The sequence below is a fragment of the Scleropages formosus genome, chromosome 5 (assembly GCF_900964775.1).
Source record: "Scleropages formosus chromosome 5, fSclFor1.1, whole genome shotgun sequence".
Lineage (NCBI taxonomy): Eukaryota > Metazoa > Chordata > Actinopteri > Osteoglossiformes > Osteoglossidae > Scleropages > Scleropages formosus.
In genome coordinates, this window is record NC_041810.1 from 6,325,536 (window position 1) to 6,349,696 (window position 24,161).

General features: G+C 40.4%; 2 protein-coding genes across 2 annotated transcripts; one reads left to right on the top strand and one right to left on the bottom strand.

Moving 5' to 3' along the window:
* Window positions 1-84: 84 nt before the first annotated feature.
* On the bottom strand, window positions 85-1,554 carry LOC108930742 (40S ribosomal protein S29). The gene is made up of 3 exons (XM_018746146.1): window positions 1,456-1,554; window positions 510-609; window positions 85-189 (listed from the first exon to the last, which is right to left on the bottom strand). The coding sequence occupies exons 1-3, from the start codon at window positions 1,515-1,517 to the stop codon at window positions 181-183; spliced, it is 171 nt and encodes a 56-aa protein (XP_018601662.1). The 5' UTR covers window positions 1,518-1,554; the 3' UTR covers window positions 85-180.
* Window positions 1,555-5,142: 3,588 nt separating this feature from the next.
* On the top strand, window positions 5,143-21,585 carry LOC108930744 (ectonucleoside triphosphate diphosphohydrolase 5-like). The gene is made up of 16 exons (XM_018746148.2): window positions 5,143-5,164; window positions 6,264-6,338; window positions 7,452-7,759; window positions 8,109-8,188; window positions 8,509-8,652; window positions 8,894-8,969; window positions 9,715-9,750; window positions 11,350-11,438; window positions 11,568-11,647; window positions 12,747-12,808; window positions 14,827-14,928; window positions 16,238-16,381; window positions 16,733-16,789; window positions 19,054-19,169; window positions 19,442-19,549; window positions 20,549-21,585. Exons 3-15 carry the CDS (start codon window positions 7,513-7,515, stop codon window positions 19,523-19,525), a joined length of 1,317 nt encoding a protein of 438 aa, XP_018601664.2. The 5' UTR covers window positions 5,143-5,164; window positions 6,264-6,338; window positions 7,452-7,512; the 3' UTR covers window positions 19,526-19,549; window positions 20,549-21,585.
* Window positions 21,586-24,161: the final 2,576 nt, after the last annotated feature.

Here is a 24,161-nt window from a genome sequence, read left to right on the forward strand (position 1 = left end):
CCTTACCTACTTGAATGAATGCAAATGTATGCATTTGCAGAGTAACACTAACTTGAAATGAAGTAGAAAACCACAACAATCAGATTCAGATTACAAAAGAGTTTATTTCTAACAGCAATGGCATCTCTTGCAGGTCCTTTGCAGAAGATCCGTGGCTTAATCTCAGTGTCGCAATCTCATTCAATCAAGCTGTATTCAGAAATAGAAATTGTTACATGTCAGACAGCCCCCCACTTACTCATATTTACCTAGAGCCGGTCTTCTGCTGTAACAGTTAAAGTGCTGGACTAAAGGCTTTCATTTTTAATTGCAAGAAGTGGTCTGCCTGAGATTCTAAACATTTTGCTTTGAAAGTAAAAAATTCTATTGTATGAAGCTTGTAAAATTTTAAATATTCACCTTATCAAATTAACAAATGCATCATCCAAGTCTCATGATACATTTTACAAGTAAAAAATTCTTATTCCCCGTTCAATAAACATTAGAACAAAAAGATTAAGGGGAATTACCTTAACAAATCCAATATCTTTTGCATACTGTCTAAAGCACTGGCGACACATGTTCAAGCCATACTTGCGGATCAATCCATGTCTGTTTGAGCACACGCGGCTGTGAAAACAGAATGAAAGACTAGATTAATGTACCTACAGAGCATCAAAATTAGTGACAGCTTCAGATTTTGGAAGATTGACATACACAGGTATAATGCCCTTTTCTTCATCGCAACAAACTGGAAAATGTATAAATCTTAAGGAAAAAATTACATGAGAAATAAGATACAAGTGTAGTTAGAAAATATCTTAGGACCACTGGAATGCTTATGGTTCAAATGCCTTCTCATTTCATTGTCACACTGGACAAAAGCATCAGCTAACCAACAAATTAATAAGTATATACATTCACATATTTCATTGCTATTATTATCCATAGGGATTATGGGTAAATACCGTGATCAAAAATACTAAAGAAGGAAGGGAGATTTGAAGTTTCCTGCTCTGAGTGCAACGCAGCATCTCCAACTATTATGCCACCTGCTGGCCCAATGAATGAATGAAAGACCTTTTCATCACAGTTTAACGAGCCTCCGACACGCATGCGCGATGGGCTCCCAGCGCCACTTCGGAGCCTCGCGACAAGTCACAAGTGTGTGTCACCAGGCAGGCTCGGAACGCCAGTTCCTCTCACAGGAGACACGAGCGAATAAAGGACACCGTTTAATATATTACAATTCACTAATTACTTTGAATAACGTAACCAATACATTAGAATACGCAAAGCAGTTGATTACACATTTAATTCCGGGAAGAATCCATCTCGGATCCCCGACGATCGCACAGTGAGTGAGTCCGCGTGTCTAACACAGCGTACGTGTCTGATATCTAAAGTACAGCAGCGAAAATAAGTGTTAGCGAGCTCGTTTCATCGTTAATGGCGACAATATATGCAGTAACTGACCAGGATCGCGATCCCTGACCGAATTTTCTCGGGTGACTCCAATAGAGTTGTTGGTGGCCCATCTTGTCTCCGCAGCTTCGCGCTCAGAAAGGAAGTACTCGCCGCGCGCCGGCGCGTCACCTCCTAGCACTTCCGGTGAACATGTGTGCCTGTCTCGTAGCGCTTTGCAGCGACGCTGGAGGATCGCGGCGCTCAAGTGCAAACGGCCGCTTTTCTGCCTTTTCGTGCTGGAAACTTCTGTTAACAGGGATTGAGACAATTCCTTTGATCTCTTACGTTTGTTGGGCGAATTTTGTATTCAGACGGTAAGATGTATTAAATCTGAGCCTCACTAGAAATTTTTTCCCGCTGATTTACAACAAGCTCTCTCTTCTTCTCCCAAGAAATGTTTCTTTCTTCTAAGTCTAACAGAGAAGAGCAATACAAATTACATTTTTGGATGCATTGTTGTAAACACATCCCCTTTTTTTTATTTATGTACACGCGTTCGCTTGCGTTTGTTTGTTTCTTTCACTGTTTGTTTTTGTGTTATTTTCTGTGCATCCATTCTTTTTGGTTGCTGCTATTTACACTGGTTTTGTACTGTGTGTTTAATTTACCTTTACTTATAATGTTTGTACAAGTATAAAGTTATTAATAAAACATGCCTTAGTATGGAGTAGCTGGTAGTGTAGTGGTTAGAACTGCTGCCTTTGGATCCATAGTTTGAAGATCTGCGGATGACAACTGCTGCAGTACCAGTGAACAAGGTACATATACTCCAGTACAACTGATCAGCTGTATAATAAATGGGTAAATAATTGTAGGGAACTGAACATTGCAAATTGCTTGGGAGAAAAGTGTCAGCGAGATGTAAATGTTAATAATAATGTGTAATTTTTATTGTGATATTATGATAATTTTATAATACAATATTTTAAATAATATCATATTAAATTATATTAAGTATTGTAACGGCGCTTAGGGGAGTTATACCAACTTAGTGTAAATAATTGATATTGGTGGTCTTGTACGTAGTTGCGCGTGTGTTCTGCTGATTAGTTGTCGTTCTATTTATGTTCAGTGTTCAAGAGGGGAATTCTGGGGAGTTCCGGGGGTTGCCTTTTAACCATGGGGCACAGCAGGGGGGCTGGGAGTGACCCGGGGGGGGGGAGGGGATTCTCGAGTGTTCTGTATCATTTTGTAGTGTACAGAGCGTCTTTATTAAGACTGCGCCCCCCGGCATTTCATTTCATTTCATTTCATTTCATTTCATTTCATTTCATTTCATTTATTTATTTATTTATTTATTTATTTATTTATTTATTTATTCATTCATTCATTCATTCATTCATTTATTCATTCATTCATTACGTATAGATTAGTTTTGTTGTGTGGGTATATGTCGTGTCCTAGTTCCGTAAATGTATTTCATCATTCACCCATCCCACTAAAATATCAATAGGGAAGACGTGTTGTGTACAGGGACTCACCCAAAGGCGGTAGGTAAGGTGTACGGTAACACCCTGGCAACAGGTGGAGGGACCGCCCCTCTTGAGCGGTGAATGTTACCGGGTAAGTAATTTTCCTTTTTAATTATTTAATTTATTATTTTCGTTTTAAGCCTTGGGGTATGTTTTTAGTGTTTTAAAGGTTCTGCCGTGCGGTCTTTATTTTAGTTGGTCTTGTTGATTGCATTATTTTGTTTTAAATTTTATTACTGGCATGGCAGTATTTAGGATACATTTATTTATTGAATAAAGGTTTTAATTACCATAAATAATGAATGGAGAAATTTGTTCCCGTCGAGTTAGACGGTCTTTGGAACCAGGCAGCTTTGGGTGGGCTGGGTGATCCATTATGATCCGAATTAAAAAAAAATCTTGAATAAAGAGCTTATTCCTTTTACCCTGACTCCTGAGCCAGTTTCTAGTGGGGACGTTACAATATATAAACATAGTATATGTATATGCAATGTTTTAAAGAGGTAACATAAATTAAGAGGTAAGAACAGATCAATGGACAACAGTAACGGGAAGTAACGTGGTAAAGACGAGCTTTGTCATTTGAAACACTTCCGGCAGTGCAACACTAGGTGGCAGCAGTGCGCTCGACTGTTCGCTCCCCGACCGGCGAGAGAAGAAGAGGCCGCGGCTGTGCGGCGCTGCGGGGGGTCGAGGAGCCGTTCGCCGTTCGCCGCCGCCGACGAACCGAGAGCGAATGTCGCGAAACGATCGAGCTTCGTCTATAAGCGCGAACTGCCAGTATGAGCGCGCGCTACAGATTAATAAGGCACAGGCTTGAAATGCATTCACTCGACTGGATCATTAGTGTGAATTTATTCTACATCGCGGGTCATGGCAGAGTTGTGAAACGATCATGACGTTTACTAACTGGCCAAGTTGTTTGTTTGGTTCTGTTCCAACAGTATATATATTTTTTTTTTTTTTTGCGAGAGCACAATACGATGTAAATCATGTATTATATAATAATGTATTTTGAATCCAGTGCTCGCTGATGTCTATTAGGCGTTTTACTTTATGTCTTATGACACGTAAAGTCATTACATAGTGGCTCTGATGATATACTGTGGTGTATGTATATTTATTTATCCCTTCATCCGAAAATTGAGCGATACACTGAAAATAAATAATAGTGGGGTTTTTTGTGAAATAATGAAGTCTTAGGTATAATAATATAAACGTTTCAAGAATTCTTTACGCTCGGGATTCCCAAGGTGAGTATAAAACAGTTATTCCTTTATTATTTTATAATCACTATCCTCACAGCAGTATTTGTACAAAACGTATCGTTTGCACGTGCAAGATAAACGTTTTTGGAAGCACGAATACAGTAACAATCGTGTGTGTGTGACAGAAGGTTTACTGTAAATATGGAAGAAATACCAACGGTAAGATCCGAATGTGCGCGTGCCACAAACAGGGTGCAAAAATGGTGAAATTAATATTAAATCATGGTTCCCACCATGTGCCTACTGGGAGCTGCAGGTTATTATATGAGCTTTGCTGTGATCTAAATAACTCAGTTTATGGTTAGTGTTATAGATTCTGTGTGTGTGCGCCTAAACGTTTTAATGTAATTCTTATTTATTGATTTATCTTGCGTCTTCTTTCTGCTGCTGCTGTTCTGAGGGCTGCCACACAATTTAATTGTATATGGTGACAAAGTATCTTTTGAATAGTGCTGCCCACAAACGAGTAACTTGGTGTAAATGTCTTATTTTCTTTTCTTTGGATCTCTAAACACAAAAGTATTTCATAATTTAACCAGCATAATTGGCGCCATATTTTAATGGAGCCAAAATTCTCTCAAAGTTTTGCGGTAATAAATAAGCAAATGGTAACATGTAAGTGATACATGACATACATTTATTGACATGTATTCCCTTATCTGATGCTTTTCTCCAAAGTGACTTACAATGTTAACCTAATTGTTTATGGTTATAAATAACTGTAGGTAGAGACACACACACACACACACATACACACACACACACACACACACACTGTCTGAAAACGCTTGTCCTGAGCAGGGTCGTGGCAAACCAGAGCCTAACCCGGCAACACAGGGCGCAAGGCTGGAGGGGGAGGGAACACACCCAGGACGGGACGCCAGTCCGTCGCAAGGCACCCCAAGCAGGACTCGAACCCCAGGCCCGCCAGAGAGCAGGACCCGGCCAAACCCGCTGCACCACCACACCCCTCCGTAGGTAGATACAGTTTAAAAACTTCAGCTGAAATACCAAAAATTTAAATATGACAGTGTGATTGTTAACAGTGGACATCTGTGGTCCTTCATCAAGTTCTTCATGAAGTCCCTTTCAAGCTGTGGTCGTTTTATTTCTAAGACTGCAGCCACAGAATTTCTGTACACTATATTTTGTGTATGGTGTCTGTCATCAGTCATCAGCATGCAGGCTTGCCAGGTAAAAATCCCTAAACACCATGGAGGCGAGTAGAACGAAAGCGGTCCCACAGCCATATTCTGTTTGCCTGTGTCTTACTGCCAGCAAACATCTGAATGTGGAAACACGGGTTGTTTTTGCTTTGCCGCAGACATATTTTTTTGAAAGTAGAATGGGCCTGGAATTTAAAATCAAAATACAATTAAAAAGTAAACTTGAAAAAAATATCTGATAACACTAGGAGCCAAAGGTAATGGGAATGGTCCAGTGTTACAAGATGTGAAAATCAAGTTATGGTTTAATATAGGGCAGTTGAGGAGGGGAAAACAAAAGCAAAAATAAAAAAATAAAAAAAACTCCCAACAGTGAAGAAATGGAGAAAAATTAACCAGTTGCTGCTCACCTTTCCTAGGTATACCAATATGATGATATGTCTAATACAGCAAAGACCTGTACAGGTGTAGTCTATGGCAGCTAAATTCAGGTCCAAGGTCCCTCATCCTTCCGGTAATGGTATGCAGTCATTGGCGCCCAGCAACATAGCTCACTGGTGCTGCTGTGGGCCTTGGTTAGGGGTGAGATCCAGCATTTTGTGTGGGTGGTGGTGGTGGTGGTGGTGGTGGTTCCCATGTCACCACCAGGTACTTGGCTACTACCAGCATCAAAACAAATAGGTTATTATGGTCGTTACTAACTTTTTAAGCCGCGTACAGTATGACACTCCTATTATTATATACAAAGCTTCAAAACAAGGAATACAGGGTGTGTAGCGGTGCCTCCGTCAGTGGGCTTTCTGTCCACTCTGGACTGTGCAAAGACATGCCCACAGACCTGAGGTTGACTTACCTTGTTTTGCAGGGTGTGAGTGGGGTTAGCTGTTTCTAAATTCAAGTTACTCATCCAGGTTTGCATGTAGAGACTGATCCTGGGACATGGCACTGCTGCTCTCTTGAGGAAGGCGTTAAGAAAATGAGAAACGGTAAGGAAAAATTAAGAGCGGGTTGTAGAAAAGAGAGTTTTTTGCCATTTCATCTTATAAATATTAATATATAAATAAATATTTATTTAGCTGATGTTTTTCTCCAGTGTGACTTCCAACAAGCACTATGTAGTGTTATCAGCCCACATACCTTATTCACTGTGGTAACTTACACTGCTATATACACTACTTATAATGGGTCACTCATCCATACATCAGTGGAACACACGCACACTCTCTGTCACTCTCACACTATGGGTGAACCTGAACAGCATGTCTTTGGACTGTGGGAGGAAACCAGAGCAAACCCACACAGAGAACATGCAAATTCCACACAGACTGAGTGGGCATTGAACCCATGTCCTCTCACACCACCCAGGCACTGTGAGACAGCAGCCCAACTCACTGTGCCATACCACTAGGCGAAGTGCGGGAAAAGTGTCAGGCAAGCAGTCTTGCTGGAGCTGACTGGACTTGTGGTCTCTGTCATTGACTCATTTGTCTTAACATGAGTTAACTAGCGCATTGCCTAACTGCCCGGCGGCCAGACCGCACCGTGACCGCACCACGGCTTGAACAGGACTCTCCAGGACAGGCACTGGGGCTCCTGGAGCTCTACACTCGCAGGAGAAAGACCTCACACGGGTGTTATAGCGAAAAGACAAACTTGTGAACAGTCCGGCAGCACAAAATTCAAAACTTTGATGCCCTGAGCAGCTCTTTTAGTTATGAAATTATCTGGTTTTTTGTTTTCCCTGATTTAAAATGAACTGAACACAGTTAAAGAAATCGCTGCTTTCTTTAGAAATAGACTCTGTGCTAAAAATAGAACAGTCTATTTTTATAAGACAACATGTATGTGGCAATATAGCATTTATCACCTAACTGTATCTTTTTGGCTGCCAGACCATAAAAAAGGCAACTTTTAGAAGGACGTTTTATATGCGGCTTTAAAATAGGATGATCGAGAGCGGTTTAGCTGGTGCTTCACGGGATTGGTGAATGAGTGTTATGGGTGTGGCTCTTCGGAAGCTCCTCCCACCATGTATGCAATAAATATTGACTGGACTGTCTGAAGGGTGCTTTACTCTATAATCTCCCTCTCCCTCTCAGCGTACTGCTGCCACCTTACCGAGGAACCTGAACCTCTAGCATCTCAGAGGTCTTTCTCCAGATGAAGATGGCTTCGAAGTTCTTGCTCCTTTCCATGATGACCTTGTGGGCTTTCCCGTGGGCTTTCCCGTGCGCTTTCTTTGCCAAAGCGAAGTTGTACAACTTTGATTTTCCTGCTCCCAGGAGGAGCATCCTGCCAAGCATGCTCCGTCCAGCCAACAGCAGCCACATTTTCTATGGGATCATGTTCGATGCTGGCAGCACGGGGACCCGCATTCATGTCTACACCTTCATCCAGAAACACCCAGGTGTGTGCCCCTTGCTTATCGCCAAGGCTTGGCATGACAGCACAGTGTAACGTTTGCAGCTGTGGTAAAAATCACTATTCACTTCCGTGCAAGAGCAGCAGTAAGTCTAGGTTTGGCTTTTTTATTTTCGAAATAATAGAAAACAGTGCTTCTTTTTTTTTTTTTTTTAAACTAGGAAGATTAAAAGTAAGGGATGTTTACTTATTTATTCAGTTTGTCATGTGCTACGCTTTTATTTATAGTAAAACTGCTTGTTGTTATCGTTTACCGGATAAGCTTATGGTGCGAATGTTCAGAAGTTCACGCAGTGTCTCACACCCAAATTCTTTGCATTTTTCATGTCTTTAAGATGAACTACCAATTTTGGATAATGAAATGTTCCACTCGGTGAAACCTGGCTTATCTGCATATGTAAACATGCCCATAAAGGTAGGTCCTTTACTTTTTGCAAGGCGTTACTTTTAAACCTCTGACTTTTTTTTTTTTTTTATATATTTCATTTCTGAACCGCTTGTCCCATACGGGGAACCGGAGCCCGACCCGGCAACACAGGGCGTAAGGCCGGAGGGGGAGGGGACACACCCGTGAGGGACAAGCGGTTCTGAAAATGTGTGTGTGTGTGTGTATTTCATTTCTATCTTGAAGACCATGACAGCACACGTGGAGAGACTCGCTTAGGGCAATGTGAAACTGAAATGTGGTCGAGCGGTGTAGACCTCCTGTGCTTCCACTCACTTTGCACTTCGCAGGCTGCAGACATAGTGGGGCAGATGCTCAAGTTAGCCAGGAACACCGTACCTCGTGTGATGTGGCCGTCAACTCCAGTGGTCCTGAGGGCGACTGCGGGACTCCGACTGCTCCCGCAGGACAAGGCTCATGTTTTACTTACTAAGGTAAGGATGGAGAAGAGCCTCCGACTCTTACGTACAGCTCTGCTCCAGCGCCGTCTGCATTTCTCGCATCTCGTCGCCGTGTTTCGGTTCACGGTTCCATTAGACACCGTGAGTGTCACCGTACGTTGCGGTCATCTAAGATAACCAGATGTTTCTACAGTTTTGTTGTAAGTATTAATTATTCATAAAAGAATGTAAGTTTTTTTTTTTTTTTTGTAACTAGCATTTTTTTCCCCATTAGGTCCAAGAAGTGTTTGATGATTCCCCTTTCTTCGTGCCAAGCGATAGTGTTGGAATCCTGGAAGGGACAAGCGAAGGTACACATCTAACCAAGCTTGATCCTGTATCTAAAGCTCCCATCATGATCTTATGTGTGATCCTCAATGAGCTCTTTCTGGAGGAGGCAGTTTTCCTGCCAGTGTGTGATAACTGAGGCGGACGCTTGTCGAAGAGCTAGAGCAGATGCTCTCCAGGACCAGGCTTGCCTACCCCGGTACCTAATGGAAGGGGATATGTGTTGGTTGTGGAAGGAAAAACGAAGCTCCGCGAGGACCGAGAAGCGAAATGCTATTGATGTTGCGTCACGCTCGCACCTTGAGTCAGTCTCCAAGAATGTGCATCACCTCAACGTGCAGTTGCATCAGTTTGTCAGCATTTCCACCCATTTTCTGCACTGAGGACATATCCACAGCCCGCATGCATGCCGCCCTCCTTGTTTACATGAAAACAACTTCACTCTAAGCAAGCGTGACACGTTACGTGAAGCAACGGTTCCGGTTTTCGGACCCCATATAGTAGATGCATATTGATCAATCGCCTTTGCTGCAATGAGTCATTTTCGGTGTTGCTCCTCATTCCTCCTTCATCCCTTTTTGTGAAATGGGTTCAATTTGTCATTAGGTCATATTCCTCCAGTGCAAGTGACCGTTTAATTAGTCACACACATACACATACACATGACACATTAATTAGTCATTTATTTGTATTTTATTCAATCATCGTTTAATTTTTAGTGCTGCCTAAAGTGTTTTTTTGTGACTTTCTTCTTTTCCTTTTTAACAGGAATACTCGCCTGGGTCACAGTAAACTTTCTGACAGGTAAAGTACATTTTGGAGCTGATCACGTAGTGGTTAGAGCTGCTGCCTGTTCGAATCTCACCTGCTGCTGTACCACTCTTGATCATGGTACTTACCCTAAATTGCTCCAGTAAAATTACCCAGCTGTGTAAATGGGTAAATAATTGTAAGTTGCTGTGAAGAAAGGCATCAGCTAAATGTAAATATTTATCTTCCTTTAGTTTATGCTCTTGTTCAGGGTGACTCAGTTTTAGACAAAGAACTTTTCAGTGATGCCTCAACTTGTACAGCACAGTATTTTAACTGGAGCAGTTCAGGATAATCGCTTTACTCGGTGCTACTGAGTGAGGATTTGAACTTGGGACCTTCAGATTAGGAGTCCAGTCGTAACCACTATGCCACCTGCTGCCCCATAATGCTTTGTTTTGAATTTATATTTGATAATAGTTATCGAATTTTATTTAGAGCACCAGTTTAAGAGTAAGGATAGTATTTAACCTAATGCAAAATATTAATTTCTGGCTTGTATTATCAGTTTTGTTGTAGATTGTCAGAGTTTTAAAGTATGGTTTACTCTTTTATACTTATAAAATGTGACCAACCCCCTCAGTAGTATGCTTGTTGATCCTTCTAGTAGATTTTGTTAAAAACAAGAATTTACATAACTAAATATCTTATAGCACCTTTCTTAAAAGCACGAGAGCAATTTCTCTTCTGATATTTGAATCTTCACGCTACTGATGGCAAGTTCAGTAGAACAACTATTACTTCTTTCATTTAAAGTTTTTACTTTTGTATAGGGCCATTCCTAGATCTACTGGACAGGGGTAATGCTTCATTTCGAGAGCAATTTATTCCACTTGGTGTTTACTAACTATAATAAAATCACTGCGGCATCGATTTTGTAGAGTTAGATGCTGCCTGGATCCCTTATATGATTAGTTTGAGAATTCTTCTCCTAGATTTACATTTATTTAGTTAGTAGACACTTTTGTCCAAAGCGACTTCCAATGAACTCTATGTAGTGTTGCTATCAGCCCACACACCTTATTTGCTGTAGTAGTTTACACTGCTAGATACACTACTTACAATGGATCACTCATCTATACATTAGTGAAACACACATACTCTCTGTCACTTACATACCATGAGTGAACCTGAACAGCTTGTCTTTGGGAGGAAACCAGAGCACAACCATGCAGACATGGGGAGAACATGCAAACTCTACACATAGTGAGGAGGAATCAAACCCACATCCTCTCACACCACTCAGGCGCTGTGAGACAGCAGCGCTACTCGCTGTGCCACCGTGCTGCCCGAGATGAATCTGTTACTTTAACCACTGCAGTATGAAAAGTGGTGAGTTGCCAACAATGAGCATGTAAAGTACAGAAAGTGGGGAGCTGCTAATCTTGCGGTAGTTGGAGGACGTCCCTTCCTTCTGATTGTAATCCAGGAGGTTCTCTGCTAAAATGTGTACTGCTTTTACTTATTATCTCTAAATTGAACGTTTTTGGCGAGTTAAAGTATCTAGTGTACAGCCAGCCATTTCATTGTTATACGTCTTTTTTTTTTTTTTTTCTTTCTTTTTTGAGCTGACTCTTAGTGTTTGCATTTTAGGCCACCTGTATGCCAACACGAGGAGGACTGTAGGCATCCTGGATTTAGGGGGAGGTTCAACCCAAATTACTTTCCTTCCTAAATCGGAGGTAAGTGAAATGTTCCTTTATTTTGCTGCCACTTTTGCTTTTATTATTGTATCAGTAGCAGATTAGTTTTTTTTTTTTTTTTTTTCCTTCCTATTTATTAATTTAATTTATTAATTTCTATGTTTGTAGAAAACCATTCAGACAGCTCCTGCTGACCACGTTGCTACATTCAACATGTTCAATACCACTTACAAGCTCTACACTCGCAGGTAAACCACTATGATAGTTGATGAGGGACTTTTTCTTTGGCAGCTAATGGCATTGCTTCCTTGAGCAAGAGTACGTGTTCTTTTTCTTCAAGTATGATGAATTTGTTAGTTGAAAATTATTTCACCTTTACTGATGGTAAGCTAAAATATACCCAGGTACAGGCTAGTGATCTGCTTTAGAGAAACGCACCTTTTCAATGAAAAAACGTAGCTCGAAGTTTAAGATCTTGTCCCCCAAGTGACGTTCAAACAGCGTATAAAAAGTGATGAACAAATATAATTATAAGGAGGTGCTTATCATTGAGTCACATAAGTCACATAAACCCTGTTTTTGCACTTGGGCAATTAAAAAATAAAATTAAAGTTGTAACTCTTGAGCAAGTTGGCAGAAGAAACTGTCAGTTAGCCAGTTACTTGTCACATTTGGTTTTTGTCATTCACTCTTGTTGGACCAGTATTTTGTGGTTTCTGTATCTTTGACACAAGAGATACAACTTTATTTAATTTTATTTTTTAATTCTATAATAATACACCAGCCATCCTATGGACCGTGCTGTTCAAAGCTCTCTGGGATTTGTGTTTATTTATTTATTTTTATTAAATAAATTAAAGTATGGAAATGACCATTGCAACTGGAACTGGATTGTGTGCACAGTGACCCAGAATTCCACTGTCAGCTGAGAGTAATTTTTTTGAAAATGTAACCAGTTTTGCAGTATTAACTAATATGTTTGTAAGTGACTAGGCTGTAAGATTTCACACATAGTGCTGCTATTTATTAAAGCTCTTATGTTGTCCTTGGATGTCCCAGGAGGACTTTAGTGGGGGAAAAGGCTGAGAAACCCTCATTTAGGTGTGATGAACATTTTGTCAGTGTTGTGAAAACCTGTGTGTGTGTCCCATAATTGCATCACCTTTTATTTTTTCTGGTTCATTTAAGATTTCAGCTGTTTTACTGCTCTCATACAGTCACTAAATGGTCGCTTGATAAAAATGTGCCCGATCAACTCATGAGAGCAAAATAGTGCACATTTGTGTTTATTTCATATACTGATAACTGGCCCTTTGGTTCATTTGTTACTAACCCTGTTCCACTTAGCTACCTGGGAAATGGACTTAAAGTCGCTCGGCTGGCTTCCCTGGGGGCCTTGGGAAATGAAGGTATGTTTATCAGTGTCTGTTGTAATCTGCATTTGTACACAGCGTTTGAAATAATTTGGAAGCAAATTTGAAGCATATGAAGAGAGAACTAACATTTGCTAAGTTGAAACCACCGTAGAGTGTTTCCCTGCCTGTCGAGGGTCATGTGATCCCGAAAAAAAAAAAAAAAAAAAAAAAAAAAAACACCCTTTGTAAGGTGAATTCTCCTAAGCCAAGGTCATAATGACTATTAGATTCAATGGTAAAACTTTTATGTGCTCCTGGGCTCCAGAACTGGCACCCATTTATGCAAAAAAAATCACCATTAAAATGGACACAATTACTTTTAATAGTTACCATTAGTTGTCATAATACAACATAACAATGCAGTTTCATTTATTACTCTGTAATATTATATGGCTGTGTACTTGCACTCGTCTTGCTCAGTGCACTTAAACCCGCCTATTTCACACATATGTTTTGTAGCTATGGGTCTTAACGGAGAGAATGAAGACATCGCAGTGTTTGCCTGTACACTGTTCTCAGAGACCCTTCTGAGAACACATTCTACTCTTAAAAACTCCAAGCTCTTGAAGAGGCCTTTGCGCCTTTCATGGTCGCCCCGTGGATCACTTCCCGCTCTATCCTGAAATTTATGTCTGCGCCACTTTTTTAAAATAAATTTAGAATAAAGGTAGGAACCTCATTCTCTAGTTGGACTAATTCCTCAAAATCAATCCAGTCTGAGACTCTGTGTTTATGTGTTAATGGAGTCGGGAGATATGCAAAATCCAAATTTCCAATGGGCTTTAAAAATACTTTTTTTGAATTAGCAGACTATAGCGAACATCTATAGACTTTTACATGATATATAATTATATTGCACAAGTGTGTATACTGGGCAATGAGCTAATCTTCCATAAACTATAAAATTCTATTCTGCTCAATGTATTTTTATCGAGTGCTCTTGTCATGTAGTGACTCAGAGTGCTGAACGTAATGGATCGGAGGCATAATAAAAATAAAACATTGGCTATACGTTAAATTACGACGATAGCTATGTAATTATTAAGCTGTAAGTAAACCAACCGGCCAGTATAAAAATAAAAACCAGGTGACAAACGGGGAAAAAAAATTACGTAATACTTTTAATTTAAAATTTTTAATTAATTTATTAACATTTAGCTTGTAAAATGTTAGCTACGTCCATAATGAATTATTTGGCAAATGTATTCCATATATCGGGGGTGCGGTGGCGCAGTGGGTTGGACCACAGTCCTGCTCTCCGGTGGGTCTGGGGTTCGAGTCCCGCTTGGGGTGCCTTGCGACGGACTGGCGTCCCGTCCTGGGTGTGTCCCCTCCCCCTCCAGCCTTACGCCCTGAGTTGCCGGGTTAGGCTCCGGTTCCCCGTGACCCCGTATGGGACAAGCGGTTCTGAAACTGTGTGTGTGTGTGTGTGTGTGTGTGTGTATTCCATATATATGCCATTACATTATTGCACAACATTATAGTGTGGAAATCTTGCTAGTAAGGGATTATGTGTAATCAGGCAGCTAGTCCTCTACCCCTGCTTCCAGGTGAGTAATAGGATAACCCAGCACATTTCTATATGATGAAATTATAATTAATTTTTTTTTTTTTTTTTTTCCCCCCCCACCCTCCAATTAAAGAATTGCAAAACATCTGTGGTGGATTAAAAGCAGATTCTATAATTGTGAAATCTAAATAGTTGCTCAGATTCCAGAGATCTTGGATAATGGAACTGTGTAGAATGGTCAAGAAGCCCTAAAGTTCAGGTAGCTCACAATGGTTTCTGGAAAGCAGTTTCAGGCAGTAGGATCTACCAGTGCCTCGATCTTTGCATACATTACCATCTTGCCACATCTTTTAGTGTCATCAATTGGTAGGTAGATTTATTAAAAAAAAAAAAAAAAAAAAATCCTTTTTCTGAACCCAGTAATTGCACCAGACCTTTCCTGTTGACAAACCTTGAGATCTAAGGTGTGTATAGCCTTGATGGATTCTATTTTGCTCCCCAGAAACAATAGGAAAAGTTTTCAAAAGCTCATGCCTGCCCAAGCAGTTTCGAGGGGACTGGACCTTCGGTGGGCTTACCTACACTGTCAGTGGAAACTCGGACGGTAAGAACTGTTGATCTAGCAAAGATTTTAAATCCGTACCTCAAAATAGTAGAATTTCATACCTTTCCACCTTTGTGGGTAGGGGAGTCTTGTTTGAATTCTGTGTGATTGTCCAAAATGAGCATGAACACGCTACCTGCCCTGAAACTGTTTTAAATTCAGTCAGGTCGTATGGAAATATTTAGCTTTTACAATCCCCCCTACCCCCCCCTCCAAGGACACTACCTCCTGCAACCTAAAATAACAATACATTGGTTCCCCAAAAATCTAGAAACCACACTTTAAGATACACTTTATGGGATTAGAAAAAGAAAGTTCTGCTGACCTATGCAAATAAATAACTTTCAGCTACATAATGTGTCTAGAATCCTTAATTAGACACACTTTCTAAATGGCAGTGGTGTGCAAACCCTGTATTTAGGGGAAGTGGAATTGAGAGTTAACGCTACAAGTAAAGAAAAGTGTGTACGCCACAGTCATGTAGTCGTGTGCCTTAAAGATGAGAGATTCCACGTTTGTGCAGTGAGCATCGTGGGCACTTCGCCCCACGGGACTGATGTGCTGTCAGTGACAGCGATGTCTTGCTTTCATAAGACAGTTGATGTTGCTCTGCAGTTGCAGCTCTTTAACAGGAAATAATTCTATTCCCTTTATTTTCATAGAGCACTGAAGAATAAATACAAACAAGATAGTAAGAGGCTGATGATGAGAGAAACAAAAAGTCCCCGGCACAAAGAAAGGGAGAAAAATCGGCCTTTTCGGGGGGTCTAAGTGTCAGTGGCCACCCGCTCCATCTGGGCATTGTGTCATAATGTTGTTACAGAGGGCAAATTAATTATATATCTAATTTTAAATTCAAATTTCTAAATTTATAATAAACTAAGATTTCTGTTGCACAGTTTTTTTTCATGTTGAAAATTTAATTTATAATTTTGTTATAAATTTATAATACAAATTATAAATTTTGAAATTTTTTTTTTGTCGCCAAGAAAAAATTTTATGTGTAACAAACATGTCAATACTGAAACGTCAACATAATTACAGTAGGAAACATGTCCCCCCTGGAAAATGCACAAAAAATGTTGCTTTTTTTCCCCCCCATCAAGAAAATTAGCAGAAACATCCTAATAAGAAAATTTACAATAGCTCCACTGCACTAATATCGATGAAAGATTTTGTGTTCAAAAGATTAGAGAATAAAATACCTTTACACTCATTCTTTTGCATGCTGTCTGGATATCACACGTGAATTTTTTTTTTTGAATTTTTTTTTTTTAAATAATTTTTTGTACGTTTGATTTTGTTGCAGGATATAGTGGCTACAAACTTTGCTACCAGGAGGTCCTGAAAGTCATCAAAGACGTTGTGCACCAGCCATATGAAATTAAAGGGAACAGCATTTTTTATGCCTTCTCTTATTACTTTGACCGGGCTGTGGATTCAGGCCTCATTGGTGAGCAAAACCACATGCTGGAGAAGACTTCCTGCTCTCATAAGAGCTCTTGCTGCTGCATGCTGAAACCACAGACACAGAAACTGTGAAATAGTGTTTGTTCGTTGCTTGTAGAGCCAGTCGCGTGTCTGTAATCTCAGGCTGAGACGATCCTCTTAATCGCACATTGACATCTTTCCGTGCCGGTGCGTTGCTCTTCTTTCCTGTAACAACTTCTCGGATGCTTTACGTAAATTGAAGTATACAAGGCTCTGTCTGCTCAGTCGCGTGTTCGTGCTGAAAAGTCACATTTTCACACACTCGCTGCTGAACAGCAATGCGATTCTGTAATATGCTGTTGCTGTGTTTCAGATGGCAGCCGAGGTGGTGCTGTGGAGGTCAAAGAGTTTAAAAAGAAAGCCAAAGAAGGTGAGGAGTCTCACTTGTGCGAATGCAGTTTTGAAAATGTCAGTCTTTTTGGATCAAATGTTCTTTCCAGCAGTTCTCTAGGATGCGTCAACAGTCAGCTGGTTTCTTAAGCAGGTAGAATAATGGCTGAAGACTCGTAGTATTAACTTCATGCCCCAGAAGGGACCCTGCCTTGAGCTGTGCTCTTGAAAATGCTCAAAGTTATAAACTGGAATGTTACTGAAAATCTGCAAATTCTAAGAATATTTCTGAATTGGAAGCATTGGAAGGAAGAGTGGGAACAAAAGTCCTAAAGCAAAAATGCTGCTAGTTGGTGGCAGGAAATGTTGTGACAGGTGGTCAAACTTTTGCACATGCGAAATGTTGTTATATAACATTTTATTGTAAAGGTACTTACCCTATATTATAATGCATACGTACACTCACTGGCCACTTTATTAGGTAGACCTTGCTAGTACTGGGTCGGACTCCCTTTGCCTTCAGAACTGCCTTAATTCTTTGTGGCATAGATTCAACAAGGTGCTGGAAACATTCCTCAGAGACTTTGGTCCAAAGTCTGCACATCCATGATATGACTCTCCCGTTCTTCCACATCCTAAAGGTGCTCTATTGGATTGAGATGTGGTGACTGTGGAGGCCATTTGAGTATAGTGAACTCATTGTCATGTTCAAGAAACCAGTTTGAGATGATTCGAGCTTTGTGACATGGCGCGTTATCGTGCTGGAAGTAACCATCAGAAGATGGGTACACTGTGGTCATAAAGGGATGGATGTGGTCAGCAGCAATACTCAGGTATGCTGTGGTGTTTAAACGATGTTCAGTTGGTACTACGGGACCCAAAGTGTGCCAAGAAAATACCTCCCACACCATTACACCACCACCACCAGCCTGAACTGTTGATACAAGGCAGGATGGATCCATTCTTTCACACCAAATTCTGACCCTACCATCTGAATGTTGCAGCAGAAATCGAGGCTCATCAGACCAGGCAACGTTTTTCTAATCTTCTATTGTCCAATTTTGGTGATCCCGTGTGAATTGTAGCCTCAGTTTCCTGTTCTTAGCTGACAGGAGTGGCACCCGGTGTGGTCTGCTGCTGCTGTAGCCCATCTGCTTCAAGGTTCAACGTGTTGTGCGTTCAGAGATGCTCTTCTGCATACCTCGGTTGTAACGAGTTGTTATTTGCGTTACCGTTGCCTTTCTATTAGCTCAAACCAGTCTAGCCATTCTCCTCTGACCTCTGGCATTAACAATGCATTTTTGCCCACAGAACTGCCGCTCACTGGATATTTTTCTTTTTCTGATCATTCTCTGTAAACCCTATAGATGGTTGTGCGTGAAAATCCTAGTAGATCAGCAGTTTCTGAAATACTCACACCGGCCCGTCTGGCACCAGCAACCATGCCACGTTCAAAGTCACTTAAATCACCTTTCTTCCCCATTCAGATGCTCAGTTTGAACTTCAGCAGATCGTCTTGATCATGTCTACATGCCTAAATGCATTGAGGCCATGTTATGGGCTGATTAAATATTTGCGTTCACGAGCAGTTGAACAGGTGTACCTAATAAAGTGGCCGGCGAGTGTGTGTATATATACATATTAATATAGATATACTGTATGTAATATATATAATTTTCCAATCTGGTAAATTTGTGCACTGAAATTCACAAAAATGTTTGTTTGTTCCTGTAGGACTCCTCCCCCCCCCCCCCCCCCCCCCCCCCCCCTTTCTTTAAATTGTCTTTGGACCAGGCGTGCTCAAACTTTTGCATGCAACTATATAACAAGGTAGTGATAGTGGAACAGCTCTGAAATAGGTGAATACCACACCCAGACAAGTACAATTGTGCAAGTAGACAGTGAGATACAGATTAAAAATAAAAGGTTGGCTATATGATTTAAAAAAAAAACAACAAATTGCTGAAAAGAGTTTCTGGCCACCACAATGAGCTCACTAGTCTGAAGTCACATATCTAAAGCGTGAATCATCTTATGAAAGAGTCCTTCAGAGGAGAAGGATGCTGGTGAATTTCTTGTGGGTTTCTGCAGACAGTCTTCTTTTTTTCTTCCTATGTGAGACAAGTGCTTTTGTTAGACATGAGAAGCATAAGGGTTAGGGAAATGGATTTCGGATAGTTAATCTGAGTTTTCCCAGTAATATGTCCAGAGGTATAAAAGTGTTACTTTGCATGTCATGTGGGCTCAGCTAAGACCAAAAAAAAAAAAAAAAAAAAAAAATGTCCCACTTTCTCTTCTCTTTAGTGTGCAACAGAATGTCCAAGTATCATCCCCTCAACCCCTTTCTGTGTATGGACCTCACCTACATCACAGCCCTGCTGAAGGAGGGCTTTGGCTTCAAGGACAGTACGCTGCTGCAGGTGAGCCAGGCCATGGTGCGGTATGAGGAGTTGCTTCAAATTAGGGACGGGTGTTTGGGGTTACTGCCTTTGGATCCAACGCTTGCAGGTTTGATCCCCACCTCCAGCTGTAGTACCTTTGAGAAAAGTACTCGCCCTAAATCTCTCCAGTAAAAATTACCCAGCTATATGACTGTAATAAGTGTAACATCGTAAGTCACTTTGGTAAATGTAAAAGGGTCCCTTAAAGCAGTTGATGCTCATTGTGGCCATACTGTCTTCCAACTGTGCAGCTCACAAAAAAGGTGAACAGTGTGGAGACCAGCTGGGCCCTGGGGGCCATGTTTGAGCACTTACAGAAGCTGAGAATTCACTGAAGGCTGCTGGAACCCTGGCTGGAGGTCAGAAAGGGACTTGGGATTCTTCCTCAAGTGCTCACCTCAAGTTGCCTTTAGGCAACACGTCATGGATTGCCAAGTGTGAAAAGTGTTCCGAGTGTATAGTGTGATTTTTCATCAATAATGATACACCCAGTTGTGTCCTAAATTCCAAACGTGAAATTATTTTTTTTTTTTATCTATTTATTTTTTTTAAACCCCTCTTTGATTTACTGGGGGACTTTAGGGGGGACCAACCCAGCTGTGGTATTAGGTATGATGATTGCATACTTACTCTGTAATTTAGGGTTAGATGCAGCATGGTAAAAAGAACAATGCATCCTTCCTTAAATGGTAGTTCTCCCTTATTTAACAAAAGAAAACGGAGTACTGTGTGCTGAACTTAAACATGCCTCTGGCTGGAAATTGCATGCACCCCATGGTAACGCTGCTTTTTTGTTGTCTTTAGCTATATTATCCCTTCAAGGCTTAAGCCCGAGATCGTGCCTCTGCCGCACCAACAATGGTGGAAAAAATGCATGCTCTTCCAGCCTAGCTATTACACAGACATGGCCAAGTCTCATTTATAGCTCTGGTCACTTTTTTGGATGCTGCTTGTTTCCCACCAGCATGGTCTTCCTGACCTCTGGGGTTTTATAGCTCTATTCAGACTGTGAAAACATTTCCCCAAGTGCTGGTTAAAGTGAGGCACCGAACACCACATGTTTCTTGGAGTGATGACGGATATTTCAGAGCCTCCTTGTAAAACTTGGGCTTTGCTGGCTTTTTTTCAGAGAATGTCGACGGAAAATGGGGGGGGGGGGGGAGGAGATTTAGAAGAATGTTTTAAAAAAAAAAAAAAAAAAAGTATTGAAAAGGGAAACCTACAAAATTTTACATTTTTCTAGTTTACATATGGTTACATTCAAATACTGTTACTCTGGAATATTTCTGAATATACTCAGGAAGCAGTGTCTTATTTTGATTTCATTTTGTTCATCTCGCCACTTCTGTTTTTAACAGGCCGCTGTAGGACCCGGGTTGGAACTGTCTCATGAACAGCACTTTGCCTGCACGCCTCTTTGGACATCTAAAAGCACATAATCTACTTCTCGATGATTTCTATACGAAATATTTCCGGTTTACTGCAAACTTGTACTATGGAACGTTTTACATAAATTGGCACTTGCCTCTCTTTGCATCTGTGAACATTTGCAAAACTCCATCTCAGGTCAGTAAACAACACACACAACGCACATACAGTTGATAAAGATGGCAATATCGGCTGCTCGCGTTAAACTTTTTCTACGTCATCAAAGCAAACGACACGTATGGCGTATGACTGTAAAGTTGGTAAAGATAATTTTAATTACACTGGTAACTGCATTCAGCAGCCAGCGCAATATACACTGCACTTCAGACGTGTTACTGTGCTGAAAGACACGGAAATTGGGTTGATCCAACTAATATAAATACAAATACTATTTATTTAATAATAAATAAATGTTGGCACTTCTATTATGCATTTCAGCTATTTCTTTGGTAGATATTTCAGAGAAGTTACTGTTTTTTGAGTTTGTGTGTGATAGGAATAGGAAACGGTTCATTCTGGTCATCTAAGTATCTTCCTTACAACATGAGCCCCATAAGGTAGTTACAACTATATATGCAAACAGTCTCATATAACACATAGACACAACTGCAATGTGTGCGTCATGTTTAGAGAGCCATGCCATGGTTGTGTAGACATACATATTTTGTTTTTTGCCAAAGTAATTTATATCAACATGCAGAAGATTGTAATATGTGTGACAATATATTGGACTAAATCGATAAAATACAGGCGGTCCCCAGGTTACAAACATCCGGCTTACGTACAACCCGTAGTTACGAACAACCTCCCATAAAACCTGTTATTTTAAAAATTTGAGTTAAGATACATTGATCGATAATGACAAACGGAAGCAACTTTACGACGTACTTCAAAACATCGCACGTCTACAGCGGTTCGTTGGCATGTGAGCCCGAGGTAGGACAAAGACTTTCTTCTTTTCAGTCGGACCACGTTACTGTTAAGTGTTACTGTTTGGCTTTAATTTTTTTGTCATTTTACTCTCGTAACCATGGCACCAAAGAGTAAATGTGATACAAGTGATGGTGATGCATCAAAGAAAAGGAGAACGATCACAGCTGAAACTAAAGAGGTCGGAAAAAGGTGAAACGCCAGCGAACATTGGAAAAGCGTTCGGCTACAGTCGGTCAACGGTCGGGACAATTTTAAAGGACGAAGCGAAAACGGTGGAGCATCTAAAAGGCTCTGTCCCGATGAAATCTACAATTAGCCGACTTGCGTGCAAATTTGACTCGACAGACTTAGGAACGGAACTCGTCTGTAATCCGGGGTCTGCCTGTATACACATAGTTTTAATGAAAATTGTATATGTTAGCAACCAGTGCGGTAATGTGTACTGCCTGCGTGGTGATGGTATGATTGTATGATCAAGAATAATGTTGTCGTCAGGAAGATACGGTTTAATTTTTGTTTTGTTTTTTCCAGGTTACAGTTCATTTACCTAATATAATAGAAATTTAATCCTTGAAGGCTGACAGTCCTGAAATCTTGCTAATGTCCACAAACATTTTATGTGTTGTTAGTATTTTCATAAAATAAAATGCAGACTAACACACTCCCCTTTGTAATAGAATGTGTTTTGAATTTTTTGAAAATACTGTTAAGCTTGTCTTTGTTTAATTAGGTCAGTAAAGACAGTGACTAAACCAAGAATTTTCTGTATAAATTTCTGTCCCTAAAGGCACAGTTACAATGTCTGATGGATATAATAACCACATTACTGTTTTTGTGGTGATTTTACCATTCATAGCAAATATTAAAGTTTTCATATTTATTCATTTACCTGATGCTTTTCTCCAAAGTCACTTACAACATTAAGCTACCTGCAACTATTTGCCCGTTGTAAAAGCTGGGTAATTTTTAGTGGAACAAGTTAGGGTTAGTGCCTTGTTTAAGGGTGTATTACCGCAGTAGGTGAGAATCGAAGTGGTAACCACTATGCTGTCACCTGCACCCTGAAATACAGAGAAATAAAATTTAATGTACACTTTTGGTGAAAACACAAGTTAGTGTTATGAGACTAATTGTCAGTCAAAACTACTCAAATTCCAAACCCTTTAAAATGTACTGTGTACAAAAGTACAGTAAGTCAACGATGTCCTTAAAAATGCAGCAGCAGGTGTACAATATTAATTTTTTACAGCATCTAACCATAGTTTACAGTTGTGACAGTTTTTTTTTTTTGTCTGATTAAAAATCTTTAATAGGAAACATGAAACAGTTTTACTGTAACCATGAAATCATGGTCAGCAAGAACAAGTGAGATACAGTGCAGAAAAAAATTAAAAAATGAAAAATTTTTTTCGGCTTTTCTCATGTTAATATAATGTTCTGGAGATCGTTACTGTTTCGTACAAAACTGAACAGAACATCAGACTCACTTTTATAGCAGGCAGGTCGTCGCGGTTACATTGTGTGCCTGGAAGAACTTCGATCTGCTCGAGCTGATGATCTAATTTAGCAAGACACACATTGGGGGGAAAAAACCTTTTATTTCTGGCAACTGGCTTTTAATGTACATGAGCAAGACACCCTGGCTTTAAAATAGCTATGACTAGCTAAGTAGTTAATCTAATTTAACCCTTTCCATGCAGCCGTTGCAGATTGGCGTCAAATGGAATTTATTCAATAAGTACCATGTGAATATTTTTCCATGATTTTCTGCAGTTAGATACCGCTGGACCGGTATTAATTTTGCCCCGAGAGGGTTAAACCACACTACGATTATCACAAATTAGAAAGGTTATATACTAGTTTCATGCTACCACTTTTACATTCCCCACGAAAGGCTCGGCCATTACGTTTCTTCTGAAAGTATTCGGAATATGTGTGAAAACGTGTGAAAGTATTCGCTGTGTGTCATTCCATTTGCGTTTTAGCAAGGATCGCTAGGGGGTCCTTAACATTACAAAGATTCATTTGAGTCAAAGTAACTTCGGTTGTTTTGTGTCCCGATACTTTTACTTCACTTGTACTGAGCAAAATTTTGGATGAGTACTTTGCTTTTTGTTGAAAGTACCAGTACTTTCATTTGAGTATCACGTTGGATACTCTGCCAGTCTCTGGGTTTCACACATTGGCATGTTCTCGCAGATGACCTTCTTCCCTAATAGCACGGTTGTGTCGATGGTGCCGTGGGGCAATTTGTGGTTCCGGCAACATGTGGTCAGAAGGGTGTGTATCTGCAGGGAAACAAACATGCGAGTCTCGCGTCAGCTGGTTGGAACAGGTGCTTGCTAATTAAATTAGGAAACGTGGCTGTTTAAGAGCACCGTAAAAATATGGTGATGTGGGGTTTGTGTTTATGAGACTACACAGATCTTAGGACACGTATTACACAAATTACACTAATTACATTCTTGTAGGGGCAGAGTCGACCTGCAGTTCATTCTCACACATTCAGCAGAAAAATTTAATGGCATATAGGGAATAACAAACATCTCCCAGGTCTACCAAAGTGGTGAGTAACGAGGCTGGTGAATGGAAAACGGAGACAGCAACGTG

Coding starts and splice junctions, on each gene's coding strand:
- LOC108930742 (XM_018746146.1), bottom strand. CDS start 1,517: ATGGGCCACCAACAACTCTATTGGAGTCACCCGAGAAAATTCGGTCAG. Junction 610..1,455: donor GGTCAGGGATCGCGATCCTG/GTCAGTTACTGC, acceptor CTGTTTTCACAG/CCGCGTGTGCTCAAACAGAC.
- LOC108930744 (XM_018746148.2), top strand. CDS start 7,513: ATGAAGATGGCTTCGAAGTTCTTGCTCCTTTCCATGATGACCTTGTGG. Junction 11,648..12,746: donor TACAAGCTCTACACTCGCAG/GTAAACCACTAT, acceptor TGTTCCACTTAG/CTACCTGGGAAATGGACTTA. Junction 14,929..16,237: donor TGTCAGTGGAAACTCGGACG/GTAAGAACTGTT, acceptor ATTTTGTTGCAG/GATATAGTGGCTACAAACTT.